General features: G+C 39.8%; 1 protein-coding gene across 3 annotated transcripts in view; it reads right to left on the bottom strand.

The window, feature by feature from the left end:
- The window catches only part of TTC27 (tetratricopeptide repeat domain 27), a 184,685-nt gene that overhangs the window by 90,883 nt on the left and 70,649 nt on the right, over positions 1-23,153 (bottom strand). For all 3 annotated transcript variants that reach the window (XM_079941111.1, XM_079941112.1, XM_079941113.1), the window contains exon 10: positions 11,833-11,946. In XM_079941111.1, the coding sequence (XP_079797237.1) occupies positions 11,833-11,946 (114 nt within the window). The remainder of the gene's footprint in view (positions 1-11,832; positions 11,947-23,153) is intronic.

Below are 23,153 nucleotides of genomic sequence, written 5' to 3' on the forward strand. Positions count from 1 at the left end.
CAGAGATGAGAAAAGACAGAAAGACCGGATGAGCTCTTCGAGCCTTGAATCCAGCTAACTATGGGATCGGAATACCCCTAGACTTCCCAGTTATTATAACAGTCAACCAATTTCCTTTTTTACAGACAGTTTGAATTGGGTTTCTGTCCCTTACAACTAAAAGTTTCCTACTGAGACCTGTCCTTGAATTGTACTAAAGTAGAAGTATAAAAAGTCTCAAAAAGCTCTAAACTTTAATCTGTCCACTACAAGCACCTTATATTTAGAAAAGGATATTTAAAGTATAAAAATCAAATGCAACTTCTCAAATTTTGAAGCCATACCCCCTCGTGGGGTAAGCCAAATACAGCCAAGGTCAGCTTGAATTACTACATCGCGTGCTCCCCTCCACCTCCTGCAATCCATAATGACAGCCATGTATTCCACTCACACAAATAGCTGCACATCAAGGTCAATGCCAAGCCTGCCAAATATAATTCATGTGGATGTACTTTCATGAAGAAGATATGTGAAAATGTAATAGAGCAGGTGCATATTATGAGACACCAAAACTTCAGAGAGCAGTCTGCAATGCAGAACAAATGACCAGCTTGTAATACAGAGGAAAAGCTTTGTTTTATAGTATGTTGAGAAATACAGTGAACATATTTTGAGATAATTAAGTAGCTAATTCATGAACTCCGGTCTCTTATCATATTTTTTTAATATCTTTTTTTTGGGGGTGGTGGGGGGCACGTGGGCCTCTCACTGTTGTGGCCTCTCCCATTGCAGAGCACAGGCTCCGGACGCGCAGCCTCAGCGGTCATGGCTCACGGGCCTAGCTGCTCCGCAGCACGTGGGGTCTTCCTGGACCGGGGCACAAACCCGTGTCTCCTGCATCAGCAGGCGGACTCGCAACCACTGCGCCACCAGGAAAGCCCAATATCTTTATTGGAGTATACTTGCTTTACAATTCTTATCACTTCTTCTAATGACCTCAAAGGGTAGCAATTTATGCATGCAGTTCATCATTTTTTAGGAAACCCTGTAAGAAAAAACTGAAATTCCTTTACCTCTTTCCCTTTAAAAAAAATACAACCAACCAAAGTGTGAATTACTACCCGCTGAGACCTCTACGTTGCCCTCAGTGTGATCACAGTGATTGCTCTGTTCCTGTTAGCTTTGGCACTCAACTGAAGATTTGGACTGTAGGATATTACAAAGGCTGGTCTCTACTGCTCTCAGATTGCTAAATTGCCAGATGAAAATATAATCTTTAATTTAGCTAACTCTCAATTATTCCTGCTAATAAGTAGGTAATTAAAAATTAAACATAAAGAAGAAAAGGACTTACAAAAACAAACCCAAAACGCTTAAGAAAATGGTAATATGAACACAAATTTCGATAGCTACCTTAAAAGTGAATGGATTAAATGCTCCAACCAAAAGACACACGCTTGCTGAATGGATACAAAAATAAGACCCATATATATGCTGTCTACAAGAGACCCACTTCAGACCTAAGGACACATACAGACTGAAAGTGAGGGGATGGAAAAAGATATTCCATGCAAACGGAAATCAAAAGAAAGCTGGAGTGGCAATACTTATATCAGATAAAACAGACTTTAAAACAATGTTACAAGAGACAAGGAAAGACACTACATAATGATCAAGGGATCCACCCAAGAAGATAAAACAATTATAAATACATATGCACCTGACACAGCAGAACCTCAATACATAAGGAAATTGCTAACAGCTATAAAAGAGGAAATGGACAGTAACACAATAACAGTGGGGGACTTTACCATCTCACTTACACCAATGCACAGATCATCCAAACAGAAAATTAATACAGAAACAGAAGCTTTAAATAACACAATAGACCAGAAAGATTTAATTGATATTTATAGGACATTCCATCCAGAAACAGCAGATTACACTTTCTTCTCAAGTGCGCACGGAACATTCTCCAGGAAAGATCACATCTTGGGTCACAAATCAAGCCTCAGTACATTGAAGAAAACTGAAATCATATCAACTATCTTTTCTGAACACAGCACCATGAGATTAGAAAACAATTACAGGGAAAAAAACGTAAAAAACACAAACACATGGAGGCTAAACAATACGTTACTGAATAACTAAGTGATCACTGAAGAAATCAAAGAGGAAATCAAAAAATACCTAGAAACAAATGACAATGAAAACACGATCACCCAAAACCTATGGGATGCAGCAAAAGCAGTTCTAAAAGGGACGTTTATAGCTATACAAGCCTACCTCAAGAAACAAGAAAAATCTCAAAAAAACAATCTAACGTTACACCTAAAGGAACTAGAGAAAGAAGAACAAACAAAACCCAAAGTTAGCAGAAGAAAAGAAATTATAAAGATCAGAGGAGAAATAAATGAAATAGAATCAAGAAAACAATAGCAAAGATCAATAAAACTAAAAGCTGGTTCTTTGAGAAGACAAACAAAATTGATAAACCATTAGCCAGACTCATCAACAAAAAGAGGGAGAGGACTCAAATCAATACATTTAGAAATGAAAAAGGAGAAGTTACAACAGACATCACAGAAATACAAAGAATCCTAAGAAACAACTACAAGCAACTCTATGCCAATAAAATGGACAACCTGGAAGAAATGGACAAATTCTTAGAAAGGTATAACCTCCCAAGACAAAACCAGGAAGAAATAGAAAATATGAACAGACCAATCACAAGTAATGAAATTGAAACGGTGATTAAAGATCTTCCAACAAATAAAAGTACAGGACCAGATGGCATCACAGGTGAATTCTATGAAACATTTACAGAACAGCTAACACCTATCCTTCTCAAACTCTTCCAAAAAATTGCAGAGGAAGGAACATTCCCAAACTCATTTTATGAGGCCACCATCACCCTGATACCAAAACCAGACAAAGATACTACAAAAAAAATTACAGACTAATATTACTGATGATTATAAATCCAAAAATCCTCAACAAAATACTAGCAAACACAATCCAACAATACATTAAAAGGATCATACAATATGATCAAGTGGAGTTTATCTCAAGGATGCAAGGATTCTTCAATATATGCAACTCAATGTGATACACCATATGAATATACTGAAGAATAAAAACCATATGATCATCTCAATAGATGCATAAAAAGCTTTTGACAAATTTCAACACCTATTTATGATAAAAACCATCCAGAAAATAGGCCTAGAGGGAACGAACCTCAACATAATAAAGGCCATATACAACAAACCCACAGCCAACATCATTCTCAATGGTGAAAGACTGAAAGCATTTCCTCTAAGATCAGGAAAAAGACAAGGATGTCCACTCTCGCCACTACTATTCAAGATAGTTTTGGAAGTCCTAGCCATAGCAATCAGAGAAGAAAAGGAAATAAAAGTAATACAAATTGTAAAAGAAGAAATAAAACTGTCACTGTCTGCAGATGACATGATACTATACATAGAGAATCCGAAAGATGCCACCAGAAAACTACTAGAGCTAATCAATGAATTTGATAAAGTTGCAGAATACAAAATTAATGCACAGAAATCTCTTGCATTCCTATACACTAATGATTAAAAATCTGAAAGAGAAATTAAGGAAACTCTCCCATTTACCAATGCAACAAAAAGAATAAAATACGTAGGAATAAGGCTTCCCTCGTGGCGCAGTGGTTGAGAGTCCACCTGCCGATGCAGGGGACACGGGTTCGTGGCCTGGTCCAGGAAGATCCCACATGCTGCGGAGCGACTGGGCCCGTAAGCCATGGCCGCTGAGCCTGTTCATAAGGAGCCTGTGCTCTGCAGCGGGAGAGGCCACAACAGTGAGAGGCCTGCGTACTGCAAAAACAAAAACAAAAACAAAAAACCTAGGAATAAACCTACCTAGGGAGACAAAACACCTGTGTGCAGAAAACTGTAAGACACTGATAAAATACATTAAAGATGATACCAACAGATGGAGAGATATACCATGTTCTTGGACTGGAAGAATCAATATTGTGAAAATGAGTATACTACCCAAAGCAATCTACAGATTCAATGCAATCCCTATCAAATTACCAATGGCATTTTTTACAGAACTAGAACAAAAAATCTTAAAATTTGTATGGAGACACAAAAGACCCTGAATAACCAAAGCAGTCTTGATGGAAAAACACGGAGCAGGAGGAATCAGACTCCCTGACTACAGACTATATTACAAAGCTACAGTAATCAAGACAATATGGTACTGGCACAAAAACAGAAACACAGATCAATGGAACAAGATAGAAAGCCCAGAGATAAACCCACACAGGTATGGTCAACTAATCTATGACAAAAGAGGCAAGAATATACAATGGAGAAAAGACAGCCTCTTCAATAAGTGGTGCTGGGAAAACTGGACAGCTACATGTAAAAGAATGCAATTAGAACACTCCCTAACACCTTACACAAAAATAAACTCAAAATGGATTAGAGACCTAAATATAAGACCAGACACTATAAAACTCTCAGAGGAAAACATAGGAAGAACACTCGTTGACATAAATCACAGCAAGATCTTTTTTAATCCACCTCCTACAGTAACGGAAATTTAAAAAAAAATAAACAATGGGACCTAATGCAACTACAAAGCTTTTGCACAGCAAAGGAAATGATAAACAGGACGAAAAGACAACCCTCAGAATGGGAGAAAATATTTGCAAACGAATCAATGAACAAAGGATTAATCTACAAAATATATAAACAGCTCATGAAGCTCAATAATAAAGAAACAACAACCCAATCCAAAAATGGGCAGAAGACCTAAATAGACATTTCTCCAAAGAAGACATACAGATGATCAAGAAGCACATGAAAAGCTTCTCAACATCACTAATTATTAGAGAAATGCAAATCAAAACTACAATGAGGTACCACCTCACACCAGCTGGAATGGGCATCATCAAAAAATCTACAAACAACAAATGCTGGAGAGGGTGTGGAGAAAAGGAAACCCTCTTGCACTGTAGGTGGGAATATAAATTGATACAGCCACTATGGAGAACAGTATGGAGGTTCCTTAAAAAACTAAAAATAGAACTACCATATGAGCCAGCAATCCCACTACTGGGCGTATAACCTGAGAAAGCCATAATTCAAAAAGAGTCATGTACCACAATGTTCACTGCAGCTCTATTTACAATAGCCAGGACATGGAAGCAACCTAAGTGTCCATCAACAAATGAATGGATAAAGAAGATGTGGCACATATATACAACGGAATATTACTCAGCCATAAAAAGAAACGAAATTGAGTTATCTGTAGTGAGGTGGATGGACCTAGAGTCTGTCATACAGGGTGAAGTAAGTCAGAAAGAGAAAAACAAATACCGTATGCTAACACATATATATGGAATCTAAAAAAAAAATGGTTATGAAGAACCTAGGGGCAGGACAGGAATAAAGACGCAGATGAAGAGAATGGACTTGAGGACACGGGGAGGGGGAAAGGGTGCGCTGGGACGAAGTGAGAGAGTGGCATGGACTTATATATACTACCAAATGTAAAATAGATAGCTAGTGGAAAGCAGCTGCATAGCACAGGGAGATCACCTCACTGCTTTGTGACTGCCTAGAGGGGTGGGATAGGGAGAGTGGGAAGGAGATGCAAGAGGGAAGAGATATGGGGATATATGTATATGTATAGCTGATTCACTTTGTTACAAAGCAGAAACTAACGCACCATTGTAAAATAATTATACTCCAATAAAGATGTTAAAAAAGAAAAAAAAACTTCTAAAAATACTCATTTAAAAATTGTGAAATCTCAATTAGTTCCCACAGTTAAGAAAGTCAAATGGCAGTATGAACAGTCTCCAGTGACAGAAAACTGCTGCAATCTCAAATTCCCAATTCAATGCAATGTCCTCCCAGAAATTCAAGGGTGAAGGAAAAGACTTTTGCCATACAAACATCTTCAGAGGCAAAACTACCTCGACAGGGACAGATCTTCACAGTTTAAATTAAAAGATTTAAAACATAACTGGGTAATTAAAATTCATCAGCAAAATTACTTAATAATGAACATAAAGTAACCTAACATTAACCCTCAATGACTGAACTGAGTTTATCTAACACTAATATGGACGTTATTAGACGATGACATTTGGTTTGCCCTAGTTTTTTTGGATTGAACATAAGTAAGACGGTTCCCTTGAATGTATGTGGTTTCAATTAATTTCCTTCATATTTGGATATGTACAATACATTGCTTTCATCATACTGAAGGAAAGAAAAAAAAGATGTGATCTTATGATACAGAAGATATCGATTATTTGGACTTGGATCAGACATGGTATGGTGGGGTGGGGGAGAAGCAGAATCATGATAGATAGATAGGTATTTTGTACCCCACTGGTAAAAAGCAGGGTATAAATAAATACTGGAGAATATAATATTTTAATTCAAGCTGCTTTTGAATTCTAAAATAACCAGTATTTCCATAAACATTATTTTGTTCATCATTACCACCATCATCATGGTCCTGAAGATACAATAATTAAAGAACTCTAGCCTAGAATAATCTCCATTAGATAGGGTGCTTTTTTTTTTCTTTTTTTCTTTTTTTCTTGCGGTACGTGGGCCTCTCACTGTTGTGGCCTCTCCCGTTGCAGAGCACAGTCTCCGGACACGCAGGTTCAGCGGCCTTGGCTCACGGGCCCAGCTGCTCCGCGGCATGTGGGATCTTCCCGGACCGGGGCACGAACTCGTGTCCCCTGCATCGGCAGGCGGACTCTCAACCACTGCGCCACCAGGGAAGCCCAGATATGGTGCTTTTAATGGACTGTCCTCAACTTGGAGATCCTTCTTCCTCTGTGGATCTTATAATACTGATTTATTTACCATTAGGTGTGACACAACAGTCCCTTCAAAGTTTGGCACATCTCACTTAGACATCTCTTCCAAATCTGCCACCTTTAGGACCTGCCATTACATCTATTTTTTTTTTTAACATCTTTACTGGAGTATAATTGCTTCACAATGGTGCTTTAGTTTCTGCTCTATAACAAACTGAATCAGCTATACATATACATATAACCCCATATCTCCTCCCTCTTGCATCTCCCTCCCAACCTCCCTATCCCACCCCTCTAGGTGGTCACAAAGCACTGAGCTGATCTCCCTGTGCTATGCGGCTGCTTCCCACTAGCTAGCTATCTTACATTCAGTAGTATATAAAAGTCCATGCCACTCTCCCACTTTGTCCCAGCTCACCCTTCCCCCTCCCCATGTCCTCAAATCCATTCTCTAGTAGGTCTGCGACTTTATTCCTGTCCTGCCCCTAGGTTCTTCATAACCTTTTTTTTTTCATTTAGATTCCATTTATATGTGTTAGCATACGGTATTTGTTTTCTTCTTTCTGACTTGTATTTTTTGCAGACTTTTTCGTGTAATTGATATGTAGTCTCATAGCATTGTGGTCAGAAAAGATACCTGATACAATTTCAATTTTCTTAAATTTACCAGGGCTTGATTTGTGACCAAAGATATGATCTATCCTGGAGAATGTTCGATGAGCACTTGAGAAGAAAGTGTATTCTCTTGTTTTTGGATGGAATGTGCTATAAATATCAATTAAGTCCATCTTGTTTAATGTATCATTTAAAGCTTGTGTTTCAGGGACTTCCCTGGTGGTCCAGTGGTTAAGACTCTGTGCTTCCAATGCAGGGGGTGCAGGTTTGATCTCTGACTAGGGAACTAAGATCCAACATGAACACAGCATGGCCAAAAAAATAAAAATTATAAAAAAATTAAAAAAATAAAGCTTGTGTTTCCGTATTTATTTTCATTTTGGATGATCTGTCCATTGGTGAAAGTGGGCTGTTAAAGCCCCTACTATGATTGTGTTACTGTCGATTCCACTTTTATGGCTGTTAGCATTTGCCTTACGTATTGAGGTGTTCCTCTGTTGTGTGCATAAATATTTACAATTCTTATATCTTCTTCTTGGATTGATCCCTTGAGCATTATGTAGTGTCCTTCTTTGTGTCTTGTAGTAGTCTTTGTTTTAAAGTCTACTTTGTGTGATATGAGAACTGCAACTCCAGCTTTCTTTTGATTTCCATTGCGTGGAATATCTCTTTCCATCCCCTCACTTTCAGTCTGTATGCGTCTGTAGGTCTGAAGTGGGTGTTTTGTAGACAGCATATATACAGGTCTTGTTGGGTTTTGTTTTTGTTTGTTTGTTTTGCGGTACGCGGGCATCTCACTGTTGTGGCTTTTCCTGTTGCGGAGCACAGGTTCCAGACGCACAGGCTCAGCATCCATGGCTCATGGGCTAGCCGCTCCACGGCATGTGGGATCTTCCCAGACCGGGGCACGAACCCATATCTCCTGCATCGGCAGGCGGACCCTCAACCACTGCGCCACCAGGGAAGCCCCAGGTCTTGTTTTTGTATCCATTCTGCCAGTCTATGTTTTTTGGTTGGAGCATTTAATCCATTTACATTTAAGGTAATTATCAATATGTATGTTCCTATTAACCTTTTTCTTAATTGTTTTGGGTTTGTTATTGCAGGTCTTTTCCTTCTCTTGTGATTCCTGCCTAGAGAAGTTCCTTAAGCACTTGCTGTAAAGCTGGTTTGGTGGTGCTGAATTCTCTTAGCTTTTGCTTGTCTGTAAATGTTTTAATTTCTCTGTCGAATCTCAATGAGATCCTTGCTGGGTAGAGTAATCTTGGTTGCAGGTTTTTCCCTTTCATCACTTTAAATATGTCCTGCCACTGCCTTCCGGCTTGCAGAGTTTCTGCTGAAAGATCAGCTGTTAACCTTATGGGGATTCCCTTGTATGTTATTTGTTGGTTTTCCCTTGCTGCTTTTAATATTTTTTGTTTGTATTTAATTTTTGATAGTTTGATTAATATGTGTCTTGGCGTGTTTCTCCTTGGATTTATCCTGTATGGGACTCTCTGTGCTTCCTGGACTTAATCAACTATTTCCTTTCCCATATTAGAGAAGTTTTCAACTATAATCTCTTCAAATATTTTCTCAGTCCCTTTCTTTTCCTCTTCTTCTGGGACCCCGATAATTTGAATGTTGGTATGTTTAATGTTGTCTCAGAGGTCTCTGAGACCGTCCTCAATTCTTTTCATTCCTTTTTCTTTATTCTGCTCTATGGTAGTTATTTCCACTATTTATCTTCCAGGTCACTTATCCATTCTTCTGCCTCTGTCATTCTGCTATTGATTCCTTCCAGAGAATTTTAAATTTCATTTATTGTGTTGTTCATCATTGTTTGTTTGCGCTTTAGTTCTTCTTGTTCCTTGTTAAATGTTTCTTGTATTTTCTTCATTCTATTTCCAAGATTCTGAATCATCTTTACTATCATTGTTCTGAATTCTTTGTCAGGCAGACTGCCTATTTCCTCTTCATTTGTTTGGTTTGGTGGGTTTTTAACGTGCTCCTTCATCTGCTGTGTGTTTCTCTGTCTTGTCATTTTGCTTAACTTACTGTGTTTGGGGTCTCCTTTTCGCAGGCTGCAGGTTCGTAGTTCCCGTCGTTTTTGGTGTCTGCCCTCAGTGGCTAAGGTTGGTTCAGTGGGTTGTGTAGGCTTCCTGGTGGAAGGGACTTGTGCCTGTATTCTGGAGGATGAGGCTGGATCTTGTCTTTCTGGTGGGCAGGACTGTGTCAGGTGGTTTGTTTTGGGGTGTCTGTGACTTTATTATGATTTTAGGCAGCCTCTCTGCTAATGGGTGGGGCTGTGTTCCTGTCTTGCTAGTTGTTTGGCGTAGGGTGTCCAGCACTCTAGGTTGCTGGTCTTTGAGTTGAGTTGGGTCTTAGCGTTGAGATGGAGATATCTGGAAGAGCTTTTGCCATTTGATATTACGTGGAGCCGAGAGGTCTCTGGTGGACCAATGTTCTGAACTCGGCACTCCTACCTCAGAGGCACAGGCCTGACACTCGGCTGGAGCACCATGATCCTGTCAGCCACATGGCTGCTAGTGTTGAAGGGTCTCCTGCAGAGGTGGTGGGTGGCTGTGGTTTACTTGTGGGGACAAGGACACTGACAGCAGAAGTACTGGGAAGTACTCCTTGGAGTGAGCCCTCCCGGAGTCCGCCATTTGCCCCACCAAAAAGCCGGTCTGCATTCTTCAATGTAACTGCCTGCTACTGTGTAAGTTAAAGTCCAGACTCTGTCATTAACTCGCCAGGCAAACTGGGGCAAGTCACCTGACCTCATCATACCTGCATTTCTTCAACTTATCATGTGACAAGATTAAGCTTTTCCCTGAGAGTTCCTTCTAGCTTATTTTTCTTTCTGCTTTAACACTTTATCATGTTACCACTTTGTACAGCTGAGCAAGGGAACAGATTTCCACAGAAACTAAAAGAGAATTTTTTTAAAACATTGTTTTATGTATACATGTATTGTTTAAATCATTTTCGTCTTATTCTTCAGGGATGCAATAACTTCAACAATTAGTAATATCAACTCTGAATCAGAGGAATTGGCAAAAGTTCAGATTATGAAGTAAATGGCTCAACAAGTGACAGAAAATTAGACAAATTTTGTCTAATTCATCTTGTTCCATGATCTGACTAATTTCCAAATTTTCTGGGTTGGGGAGTGAAAAGACTTTCTCTGATTTTTCCCACAGAGGCAGGAATAACAACTCCCTCATTCCGCTGTATAGGTAGAAAGGTATACCACTCTCTTCATCACATAGCATTTGCATGGCAAGATGAAGAGACCCCAGATATAGTAAGGCCAAGACAGGGGCAAAGGGCCAAAGCATGGTGATTTGGCTCTTTCTTCAAATCCATTTTCCCCAAGCAAAGCACATCCTGTGTATTTGATATCTAAAAGCATCATCTGCACAATTCAGAGAATCATGCAGGTTTCAAACTGGAAAGCTAGCTAGGAAAGATACAGAACCTAAGGAATAACTTTGTACTATATTTCCAGCAGCATCAATAGAGTGCTCTAAGCTTAGTGAGGTGTCTATTAGAAATATTTTTAAACAAAGAAATTAATAAAATATTCTTTAGTAGTTTAAAAAAAACCACTTTGGAATAGAGACTATTCATTCTACTTCATCAGTGAATATTTTTGCATTAGGATGAATTTTGTTTCTTCATACAATCTATGTCTATACTCCATAAAACCCCCCAAAACAAATGGGTTCAGAGAGCACCCACATTGGAAAACGCACCGACGTTCTGGGAGGGGGAGTGCACCCCAAACTCCACAAAGACAGAGAAGCTCCTTTGCTCAGGATCCTTGCCCTATATACCTCTTCATCTGGCCGTTCATTTGAATCCTTTATAACATCCTTTATAATAAACCAGTAATCATAATTAAGTGTTTCCCCTAGTTCTGTGAGCCAGTTCTAGCAAATTATCAAACCTGAGGTGAGGAGGAGGTCGTGAGGACCCCTGATTTATAGCCAGTCAGTCAGACGTAGAAGACTTGAGATTGGAATCTGAAGGGGGAGGCAGTCTTTTGGAACTTAGCCCTTAACATATGGGGTCTGCACTAATTCCAGGGAGGGTCAGAATTGAATTAAATTGTAGGACACCCAGTTGATGTCCACAGGGAAATGATGAAATGCTTGGTGTGAAAGACCCACACACTTGGCGTCAGAAATGTGGAGTAGCGAACAGCTTTCCTTTAGAAAGGTTAAATACTACGGTCACAGAGCTAAGTGACAGAGTTGGGTTTTGGAGCCAAGGAGACTCTAAAACAACACTCTTCAATAATAAAACGTGTTAGAGGAAAATGATTTTATACTCACAACAAACATGTACGGTTATTGATAATAATAAAGAGCTGGAAGAATAACAAAAATTGCCACATTAATTCTTACCTGTGTCTGCCTCATTGCCCGTTCCACTCGGCGTGTGCTTCCTCTCTCAAGTTTTGTCCGGAGGATCAAAGCTGACGTCTGAATGGCCCAGAACTTGGGTTGTGAAAGCAAACACTGAGGGGAAGAAAGAAAGAAAGAAAGAAAGAAAAAAACCACAGAAGGAATGGATAAGCTGGGTAATTCCACTCTGAATATAACAAAATGAATACATCAGGTAGTGCTGAGTGAGTGCAGATTTGAAAATCACCTCAGGGAAAAATAATAAAAGACAACACGTGCTTTATGTTTTTTATGAAGAATATTTTTTATGAAGAATGTATTCATCTGAGCAGAGTCATTACTTAACCTAGTTGACCTGTTCTACTGAATAAATTCCTTAAGGAATGAATCAGAATATTTCCATATAATCAAAAAGGTAAGCAGAATGTATCATACCATAAATTAATAAATCTTTTTATCTCACGAGTTATTTAAAAATGTGAGAAAATAAACTACATAAGATAAATGCCATCTTCTCAAATTTGAAATACATTTTTAAAAATCATCCAAACTCACAAACAAAAACAAATAATTAGAAATCTGGTACCTTTCACTTAAATATCCTAATCCACTGATGCAAATGCAAATCAAACTTTAAGAAAACCGCTCTAAAATTTTTGAGAATGCTTTCTAGTCTTGGTTAGGGTAGGGAGTCTCTAATGTTAGTTAAAATGCTATCCTAGAGAGGGCATCTTAAGAAAGACTGGCTCATAAGAAAACTCTGAATATGCACATACTGAATCCTAGCCCCAGAGAAAACTGTGACCAACCATCAGTTCACAGAGTGCAGTAGAAACCACTGAATATGACCACAAATGTAGTGGGGAAAAAGTGGAAGTTCTGGGTGTGTGAAAACAGGGGCAAAATGTATTATGAGACAATAGGGACTGACTGGTATAATGAACACAACTTAAGCTCTTTGCTGGTGACACGGAAACCAATCTGTCCCTGAGTGATATAATAACTTTCAGTGAAGATTGCTTCGCAGAAAGGCAAAAGGTTTATTCGTCTGAAAGCTGACTACATCCTTGATTATCTGCTTATTTCTAAAAGTCAGGTATAAAAAACATCCTAGTTAATTAGCGTCCAATTAATCATTCAAAACCTAGCTGCGCACTAGCAGGAGAAGCTTTTGGTATTTTAAAACTAAATCAGATCTCTGAGAGCAGAATCTGGGCATCGGTGTTTTTTAAAAACTCCCCAGGTAATTCTAAGACATAGCCAAATTTAAGAACTAGTAGGCTAAGCTAATACAAGTATTTGTTTTTGGTCAAATTCCCTTGTAACTCCAAAATCTCATTAAAAGTTAGCAAGAAGTTCTTCAATGGAGTATACATAAACTATATCACCGTCCCTGCAATGCCTTACTGTACCGTGCCCAGCTCACTTCCATCATTTCTATTACCTACCTGGCCCCTATAGGTATGTGAATTTTCAACTCCAAATCTTTGCCAACTTTCTTACAATAAAAAGGAGACTGAAGCACCAACAGGTTAGATCACTTGCTCAATGTCACACCTTCATTAGGAGCAAAAGCTGATTCTAATACTTGGTCTCGATCCCCAAAACAACTTTTTTTTTTTTTTTTTGGAAATTGCACTGTATGCATGAGCTTCAACCATTTTCATTTTGTAACTGAAATATAGTTGACATACAATATTATGTCAGTTTCAAGAGTACTACAGGGCTTCCCTGGTGGCGCAGTGGTTAAGAATCTGCCTGCCAATGCAGAGGACACGGGTTTGAGCCCTGGTCTGGGAAGATCCCACATGCCGCGGAGCAACTAAGCCCGTGCGCCACAACTACTGAGCCTGCGCTCTAGAGCCCATGTGCCACAACTACTGAGCCTGCGCTCTAGAGCCCGCAAGCCACAACTACTGAACCCACGTGCCTAGAGCCCGTGCTCCACAACAAGAGATGCCACTGCAATGAGAAGCTCACGCACTGCAAGGAGCCCCTGCTCCCCGCATCTAGAGAAAGCCCATGCACAGCAGTGAAGACCCAACACAGCCAAAAATAAAAAAGTTATTTAAAAAAAAGAGTACTACATAATGATTTGATATTTGCATACATTATAAAGTGATCACCACAATAAGTCCAGTAACCATCTTTTCCCATACAAAGTTATTACAATATTATTGACCATATTCCTCATGTTGTATATTATCAATATATCCCCATGACTTATTTTATTCTATAACTGGATGTTTGTAACTCTTAATCCCCTTTACCTATTTCGCCCACCCCACCTCACTTTCTGGCAACCACCTGTTTCTTCTCTGAATCTGTGAGTCTGTTTTCATCTTGTTTTGTTTATTTGCTTGTTTTGTTTTTTAGATTCACCATATAAGATCATGCAATCTTTCTCTGTCTGACTTATTTCAGTTAGCAAAATACCCTCTAGATCCATCCATGTTGCCGCAAATGGCAAGATTTCACTTTTTTACAGCCGCAGAACACATTTACATTGTTTTCTTAACACTTTCTCCAAGGAAGTAGATGACAGTACCCAGGAAACACTGTAGAGTAATGTAAGAAGAGGACTCAGTAGAGAACTTTAGGAAACCGCTCTATTAAAGGGAAGTGGAAGAAGAGGAGTAAACAGAGAATATGCAAATAATGGAGAAGGAGAATCAGAAGAATAAATTCTTACTGAAATGTGTTCATTCATTAATTCACTTGAGCACCTACTTTGTACAAGGCAGTGTGCACAAGGCCCCAGGGACAAAGTAGCGAGCAAGACAGACAAGGTCCCTGCCCTCAGAGAACTTACATTCTAATGCAATGACTATTAAGTAACCTAATTCTTCTATAACTAAGTTTGCAAATTAAAATATTTTTATCTCCTTGGAATACAGTTATATGGCACTATAAATATATACATGATGAAACAGAAGACATGAAATAAGTAAATCTGCACACTGATTCTACTACCTACAGTGGGTCGCCTGTTTTCTGTTCATTTTATTAAAGGGACTGTCTTGGTAACCTCATGACAGGATGGAAGAGCACTGAGGAAATGGCTCTGTAGAACAGTGGGGATAATCTCCAAGTCAGCCAGAGCTTGATCAGAATCCCAGCTCCACCAAGTCAGGTGATTAGCTGGGTGACCTTGGGAAGCCACCTGACCTCTTAGGATCTCATTTTCCTCCTCTCTAAAATAGGAGTAGTAACTCCCATCTCTCACAAACTTGTGAGGATTAAATAAGCATGAATAGGTTAACACTTAACTAGCCTCTGAGAGTACCTGCTAAAAAGCACATGTGGTCCCCTCCGGGATTTCTCCTCCTGTAATGCCTTCTCTCACCCTCAGCAGGAATGCAGCACCCAGAGTGGGCACAGGTGATGGCCCTAACCATCAGCTACCCCCAAAATATGGTACCTGGGCATACTGAGCATCTTAAGCTGAAAGAGTCTGAGAAAACACCTGAAGCAGGAAGATCACTCCGACCTTCCCACTGCCCTTTTCTCCTGAAACAGGTCATAAAACTCTCATATGAGAGATGCCTTCCCTATACCCAGAGGAAAGGTGCATCCTTATCTCTGAAGAAAAAGGGACCCTGAGAAGAATCCCAACAAGCAGGCCTTACTAAATTTCTCCCAGTGTACTACCCTTACCTTTGAACTATCATACTCCTCCACGACTGCCCGCACTTCATCAAACCTAGCACAAAAATACTCAGGTTGAACTGTTTCATCAGGTCTTCATTTCCTTATGAAGGCTCCTGTGTCACACAAAATCTCTATTAAGTAAATGTGTGCCCTTTTTTCCTGTTAATCTGTCTTTGTCAGTTTAATTTTCAGACCCAGTCTGGAACCCTAAGAGCGTGGAGGAAAACTCTGTCCTCCCCCACAGTCCCCAGCCACACGGTCACTTTACACCAATAACATCATGGCACATGGGCCAGCACGGGCCGTGGGCTTGTCAGTTAAAGCCCAGCTTTAAAAGGTTTGCATACCAAAGCGGGGAGATATTTTCCTCGGAAAACTACCAACTCAGACTGTTTTCTATGCTGGCATGAGAACAAGAGTTTGAGACTTTTATGTGAAGCTCAAGCAAAACATTCTCACTAAACGCTGAAAGTAAAATGCAATCCGAAAAACAGACATTTGAAAAGCTTTAAAGAAGGAACTGACTGGATAATGATATCACTGAAGAATGCATTTATCTTATATTTGTTTGGCTGGGAGATATACTGACTTGGGAAAGTCTTTCTAAAAGGAGGTAACTGCAGATAGGCTGTGTCTAATATATCTTACAAAACACTGCTGCCCACAAGGTAAAAATCAGTCAGAATATGAGACATTAGGTAAAGAAAAAGAAAATTAAACAGGATATATATGCTTTAATGCTCTACATAGTTGAAGAATGTTCATTTTATTGCTGAATAATATTTCACTGCAATATACAATTTATTTAACCATTATCCTGCTAATGGGCATTTAGGTAGTTTCCAATCTGGGGCTATTACAAATCTGCTATGAACATTCTAGATGTGCTATCAGAATGTGCCATCAGTTGAGGTGAACATGTACAAGTATTTCTGCTGGACATATACTTACGAGTGAAACTGCTAGGTCAGAGTATTCAGCTTTCAGGAATACACCCAATCTTCTAAAAGGTTTTCCACTTTACACTCTTATTAGAAACATTAGAGTCCTTGTTACTTCACAACCCTGCAACACTCAATATTGTCTATTTTTTACATTTTAACTATTCTGGTGGGTATTTAGTAGTATTCCATTATGGTTAATTTTCACTTCTCTAACAAATTTGCATTTCTCTACTGGTTAATAAAGTTGTGCACCTTTTAATGTGTTAATGACCATTTTAATGCCTCTCTTTTAAGTCCCTATTGAAGTCCTTTGCCTGCTGTTTTCTATTGGGTTGTCAAAAATATTCTTGGGCTTCCCTGGTGGCACAGTGGTTAAGAATCCACCTGCCAATGCAGGGGACACAAGTTTGAGCCTTGGTCTGGGAAGATCCCACATGCTATGGAGCAACTAAGCCTTGTGCCACAACTACTGAGCCTGCGCTCTAGAGCCCACGAGCCACAACTACCGAAGGCCAGGTACCACAACTACTGAAGCCCGCGCACCTAGAGCCCATGCTCCGCATCAAGAGAAGCTACCGCAATGAGAAGCCCATGCACGGCAACGAAGAGTAGCCCCTCCTCACCGCAACTAGAAAAAGCCCACACGCAGCAACGAAGACCCAATGCTGCCAAAAATAAATAAATTAAAAAAATTTTTTCTTGATAATTTGTTAAATATTCTTTATATTTTCTGAACACAAGCCTCCCTGTCTTTTTGTTGGAAGAGGAAAACATATTCATCTTCTTATTTGACAAAAACACAACACATACTTGTTCTGGCAAGGCACTGGTCTAACTGCTTTACAAATATTAACAGTATCTTTTGAAATTTATAGTGTTTAATATTACTAGTCATCCAGTTTATCATTTTTGTTTTATGGTTAGAGCTTTATTGTCCTTTTTGATCGTCCTAAGGTCTCAAAGATGTTCTCCTGTATTTTTCCTCTAAAAACTTTACAGTTTTGCTTTCTACTTCGGCATATTCAATTTGGAATTGATTTTTTGTATATCTAGTATGATATGGGGTTAAGGTAGCTTTTTTCCATATGGATATAAATCATCTACTAGCATGTATTGAAAAGCCTACCCTTTCCCCACTGCACTGCAACGCCAGATTTGACGTAAGTCAGATGAACTGTGTATGTATGGCTCTGTTTTTGGACTCTCTATCTGTTCCACTAGTTAGTCTGTATTTCCTCGTGACAAAATGTCTTAATTCAGTGTTTCTCAAACTTTCAAGTGCATAAGAATAATCTAGAGAGATTGTTAAAACACAGACTCCTTGGCCCCAACCCCAGAGATTCTGATTGAACAGGGTGTGAAGTGGAGCCGGAGAAATTCCATTTCTAACAAGCTCCCAGGTGATGCTGATGCTGCCAGTCCAAGAACCACAATAGGCTAAGCTCTGCCTTAATTGATATAGTTTTATAATAAGTCTTGGTATCTGCCAGTGGAAGTACTCCAATTCTGTTCTTCATGACTGACTTCGCTATTCTTAGCCTTTCACATTTCCATATGAATTTTAAAGTCAGCTTGAGTTCCACAAAACCAGAAAAAACAACAGCAACAGCAACAACAAAAATCAAGCGCTGGGATTTTGTTACAGATTGCATTGATAATGTAGGTTAATTTGAGGAGACTTGAAATTTTAAAATATTGAGCCCCCCACACACATAGCATATTCCTCTATTTAGGTCTTCATTAATTTCTCTTAATAATGTTTTGTAGATTTTAGCACAGAGGCCTTGTAAATCCTTTGACAGATTCACTCCTAGGAATTTGATGTTTTTTAACATTATTGCAGGTGTTATCTTTTTCCCCTCTTTTTCATTTTTTTTAATTATGGTAAGATACATATAACATAAAATGTACACTCTTGACCATTTTTAACTGTACAGTTTACTTATGCAACCAATCTATAGAAATCTTCTCATCCTTCAACTGAAACTCTATACCCATTAAACAAAAATACCCCACTCCACCCCAAGGCAACAACCACCATGCTCCTTTCTGGTTTGTTTGCTTGCTTTCTGTTTTGGGTTAGTTTTTTTTTTGCGGGGGGGGGGGGGCAGGGGGCGTGTTTTTTGGGGCATGTCATGTAGAATTTTAGTTCCCTGACCAGGGATCGAATCCATGCCCACTGCAGTGGAAGTGCAGAGCCTTAACCATTGGACTACCAGGGAAGTCCCCACCATGCTACTTTTTCTATGAATTTGATTACTCTAGGTACCTCATATAAATAAGTGGAAACAGGCAGTTGCAAATGCTATCCTTTTTTAAAGTTCATTTACTTTTACCTGGAGTCTATTAACTAAAGCGATTTGATGAAATGTTGGCTCACTAAACTGAGTACTGGCTAAAAATCCAGTAAAAACAGACACTTAAGAAAGAAATTTGGGAGAGTTTCAAGATGGCAGAAGAGTAAGACATGGAGATCACCTTCCTCCCCACAAATACATCAGAAATACATCTACATGTGGAACAACTCCTCCAGAACACCTACTGAATGCTGGCAGAAGAACTCAGACCTCCCCAAAGGCAAGAAACTCCCCACATACCTGGGTAGGGCAAAAGAAAAAAGAAAAAACAGAGACAAAAGAATAGAGACGAGACCTGCACCAGTGGGAGGGAGCTGTGAAGGAGGAAAGGTTTCCACACACTAGGAAGGCCCTTCACTGGCGGAGAGGGAGACGGGGTGGTGGGGGGTAAAGCTTCAGAGCCACAGAGGAGACCACAGCAACAGGGATGCGGAGGGCAAAGCGTAGAGATTCCCGCACAAAGGATCGGTGCCAACCAGCACTCACCAGCCCCAGAGGCTTGCCTGCTCACCTGCTGGGGCGGTTGGGGGCTGGGAGCTGAGGCTCCAGCTTCAGAGGTTGGATCCCAGGGAGAGGACTGGGGTTGGCTGCGTGGTCACAGCCTGAAGGGGGCTACTGAGCCACAGCTAGCAGGGAGGGAGCCTGGGAAAAAGTCTGGAGCTGCCGAAGAGGCAAGAGACCATTGTTTTGTGGTGCACGAGAAGAGGGGATTCAGAGCACCACCTGAACGAGCTCCAGAGTCGGGTGCGAGCCCTGGCTATCAGAGCAGACCCCAGAGACAGGCATGAAATGCTAAGGCTGCTACTGCGGGCACCAAGAAGCCTGTGTGCAAGCACAGGTCACTATCCACACCTCCCTTCAGGGGAACCCGTGCAGCCCGCCACTGCCAGGGTCCCGCGATCCAGGGACAACTTCCCCGGGAGAACACACGGCGCGCCTCACGCTGTTGCAACGTCACTCTGGCCTCTGCTGCCGCAGGCTCGCCCAGCATTCCGTACCGTCCCTCCTCCCAGCCTGAGTGAGCCAGAGCCCCCGAATCAGCTGATACGTTGACCCTGCCCTGTCTGAGCTGGGGAACAGACGCCCTCAGGCGACCTACACGCAGAGGCAGGTCCAAATCCAAAGCTGAGCCCTGGGAGCTGTGCAAACAAAGAAGAGAAAGGGAAATCTCTCCTAGCAGCCTCAGGAGCAGCAGATTAAATCTCAACAATCAACTTGATGTACCCTGCATCTGTGGAATACCTGAATAGACAAAGAATCATCCCAAATTGAGGCAGTGGACTTTGGGAACAACGATATATACATATTTTTCCTTTTTCTCTTTTTGTGCTTATGTATGTATATGCTTCTGTGTGTGATTTTGTCTGTATAGCTTTGCTTTTACCATTTGTCCTGGGGTTCTGTCTGTCCGTTTTCTCTTAATTTTTTTTAGTATAGTTTTCAGTACTTCTTATCATTGGTGGATTTGCTTTTTGGTTTGGTTGCTCTTTCTTTCTTTCTTTCTTTTTAAATTACCTTGTAAATTTTTCTAATTTTTATTATTTTTTATTTTAATGACTTTATTTTATTTCTTTTTCATTCTTTCTTTCTTTCTTTTCTTCCTTTTATTTTGAGCCTTGTGGATGACAGGGTCCTGGTGCTCTGGTCGGGCATCAGGCCTGTGCCTCTGAAGTGGGAGAGCCAAGTTCAGGACACTGGTCCACCGGAGACCTCCCAGCTCCACATAATATCAAAGAGCGAAAATCTACCAGAGATCTCCATCTCAACGCCAACACCCAGCTCCACTCAACGACCAGCAAGCTACAGTGCTGGACACCCTATGCCAAACAACTAGCAAGACAGGAACACAACCCCACACATTAGCAGAGAGGCTGCCTAAAATCATAATAAGGTCACAGACACCCCAAAACACACCACCAGACGTGGTCCTGCCCACCAGAGAGACAAGATCCAGCCTCAACCACCAGAACACAGGCACCAGTCCCCTCCACCAGGAAGCCTACACAACCCACTGAACCAACCTTAGCCACTGGCAGCAGACACCAAAAACAACGGGAACTATAACCTGCAGCCTGCAAAAAGGAGACCCCAAACACAGTAAGTTAAGCAAAATGAGAAGACAGAGAAATACACAGCAGATAAAGGAGCAAGGTAAAAACCCACCAGACCAAACAAATGAAGAGGAAATAGGCAGTCTACCTGAAAAAGAATTCAGAAAATGAGAGTAAAGATGATCCAAAATCTTGGAAACAGAATGCAGAAAATTCAAGAAACATTTTAAAAGGACCTATAAGAATTAAAGCGCAAACAATGATGAACACCACAATAAATGAAATGAAAAATCTCTACAAGGAATCAATAGCAGAAAAACTGAGGCAGAAGAACAGATAAGTGACCTGGAAGATAAAATAGTGGAAATAACTACTGCAGAGCAGAATAAAGAAAAAAGAATGAAAAGAATGGAAGACGGTCTCAGAGACCTCTGAGATGACACTGAACACACCAACATTCAAATTATAGGGGTCCAAGAAGAAGAAGAGCAAAAGAAAGGGACTGAGAAGATATCTGAAGAGATTTTAGTTGAAAACTTCCCTAATATGGGAAAGGAAATAGTTGATCAAGTCCAGGAAGCACAGAGAGTCCCATACAGGATAAATCCAAGGAGAAACACGCCAAGACACATATGAATCAAACTATCAAAAATTAAATGCAAACAAAAATTATTAAAAGCAGCAAGGGAAAACCAACAAATAACATACAAGGGAATCCCCAAAAGGTTAACAGCTGATCTTTCAGCAGAATCTCTGCAAGCCAGAAGGCTGTGGCAGGACATATTTAAAGTGATGAAAGGGAAAAACCTACAACCAAGATTACTCTACCCAGCAAGGATCTCATTCAGATTTGACGGAGAAATTAAAACCTTTACATACAAGCAAAAACAAAGAGAATTCAGCACCACCGAACCAGCTTCACAACAAATGCTAAAGGAACTTCTCTAGGCAGAAAACACAAGAGAAGGAAAAGACCTACAAAAACAAACCAAAAACAATTAAGAAAATGGTAATAGGAACATACATATCGAAAATTACCTTAAATGTAAATGGATTAAATACTCCAACAAAAAGACATAGACCAGCTGAATGGATACAAAAACAAGACCCGTATATATGCTGTCTACAAGAGACCCACTTCAGACCTACGGACACATACAGACAGAAAGTGAGGGGATGGAAACATATATTCCATGAAAACGGAAATCAAAAGAAAGCTGAAGTAGCAATTCTCATATAAGACAAAAAAGACTTTAAAACAAAGACTATTACAAGAGACAAAGAAGGACGCTACATAATGATCAAGGAATCAATCCAAGATATAACAATTGTAAATATTTATGCACCCAACAGAGGAACACCTCAATACATAAGGCAAATGCTAACAGCCATAAAAGGGGAAATCAACAGTAACACAATCACAGTACGGTACTTTAACACTCCACTTTCATCAATGGACAGATCATGCAAAATGAAAATAAATAAGGAAACACAAGCTTTAAATGATACATTAAACAAGAGGGACTTCATTGATATTTATAGGGCATTCCATCCAGAAAGAACAGAATACACTTTCTTCTCAAGTGCTCATGGAACGTTCTCCATGATAGATGATATCCTGGGTCACAAATCAATCCTTGGTAAATTTAAGAAAACTGAAATTGTATGAAGTATCTTTTCCGACCACAGCGCTATGAGACTAGATATCAATTACAGGAAAAAATCTGTAAAAAATACAAACACATGGAGGCTACACAATACACTACTTAATAACCAAGAGAATACTGAAGAAATCAAAGAGGAAATCAGAAAATACCTAGAAACAAATGACAATGAAAATACGATCACCCAAAACCTATGGGATGCAGAAAAAGCAGTTCTAAGAGGGAAGTTTATAGCTATACAAGCCAACCTCAAGAAACAAGAAACATCTCAAATAAACAACCTAACCTCATACCTAAAGCAATTAGAGAAAGAAAAACAAAGAAACCCCAAAGTTAACAGAAGGAAAGAAATCATAAAGATCAGATCAGAAATAAATTTAAAAGAAATGAAGGAAACAATAGCAAAAGATCAATAAAACTAAAAGCTGGTTCTTTGAGAAGATAAAGAAAATTGATAAACCATTAGCCAGACACATCAAGACAAAAAGGGAGAAGCCTCTCATCAATAGAATAAGAAATGAAAAAGGAGAATAACTGACACTGTAGAAATACAAAGGATCATGAGAGATTACTACAAGCAACTCTATGCCAATAAAATGGACAACCTGGAAGAAATGGACAAATAATTAGAAAAGCACAACCTTCCGAGACCAA

Source organism: Stenella coeruleoalba, assembly GCF_951394435.1.
Source record: "Stenella coeruleoalba genome assembly, chromosome: 13".
Classification (NCBI taxonomy): domain Eukaryota; kingdom Metazoa; phylum Chordata; class Mammalia; order Artiodactyla; family Delphinidae; genus Stenella; species Stenella coeruleoalba.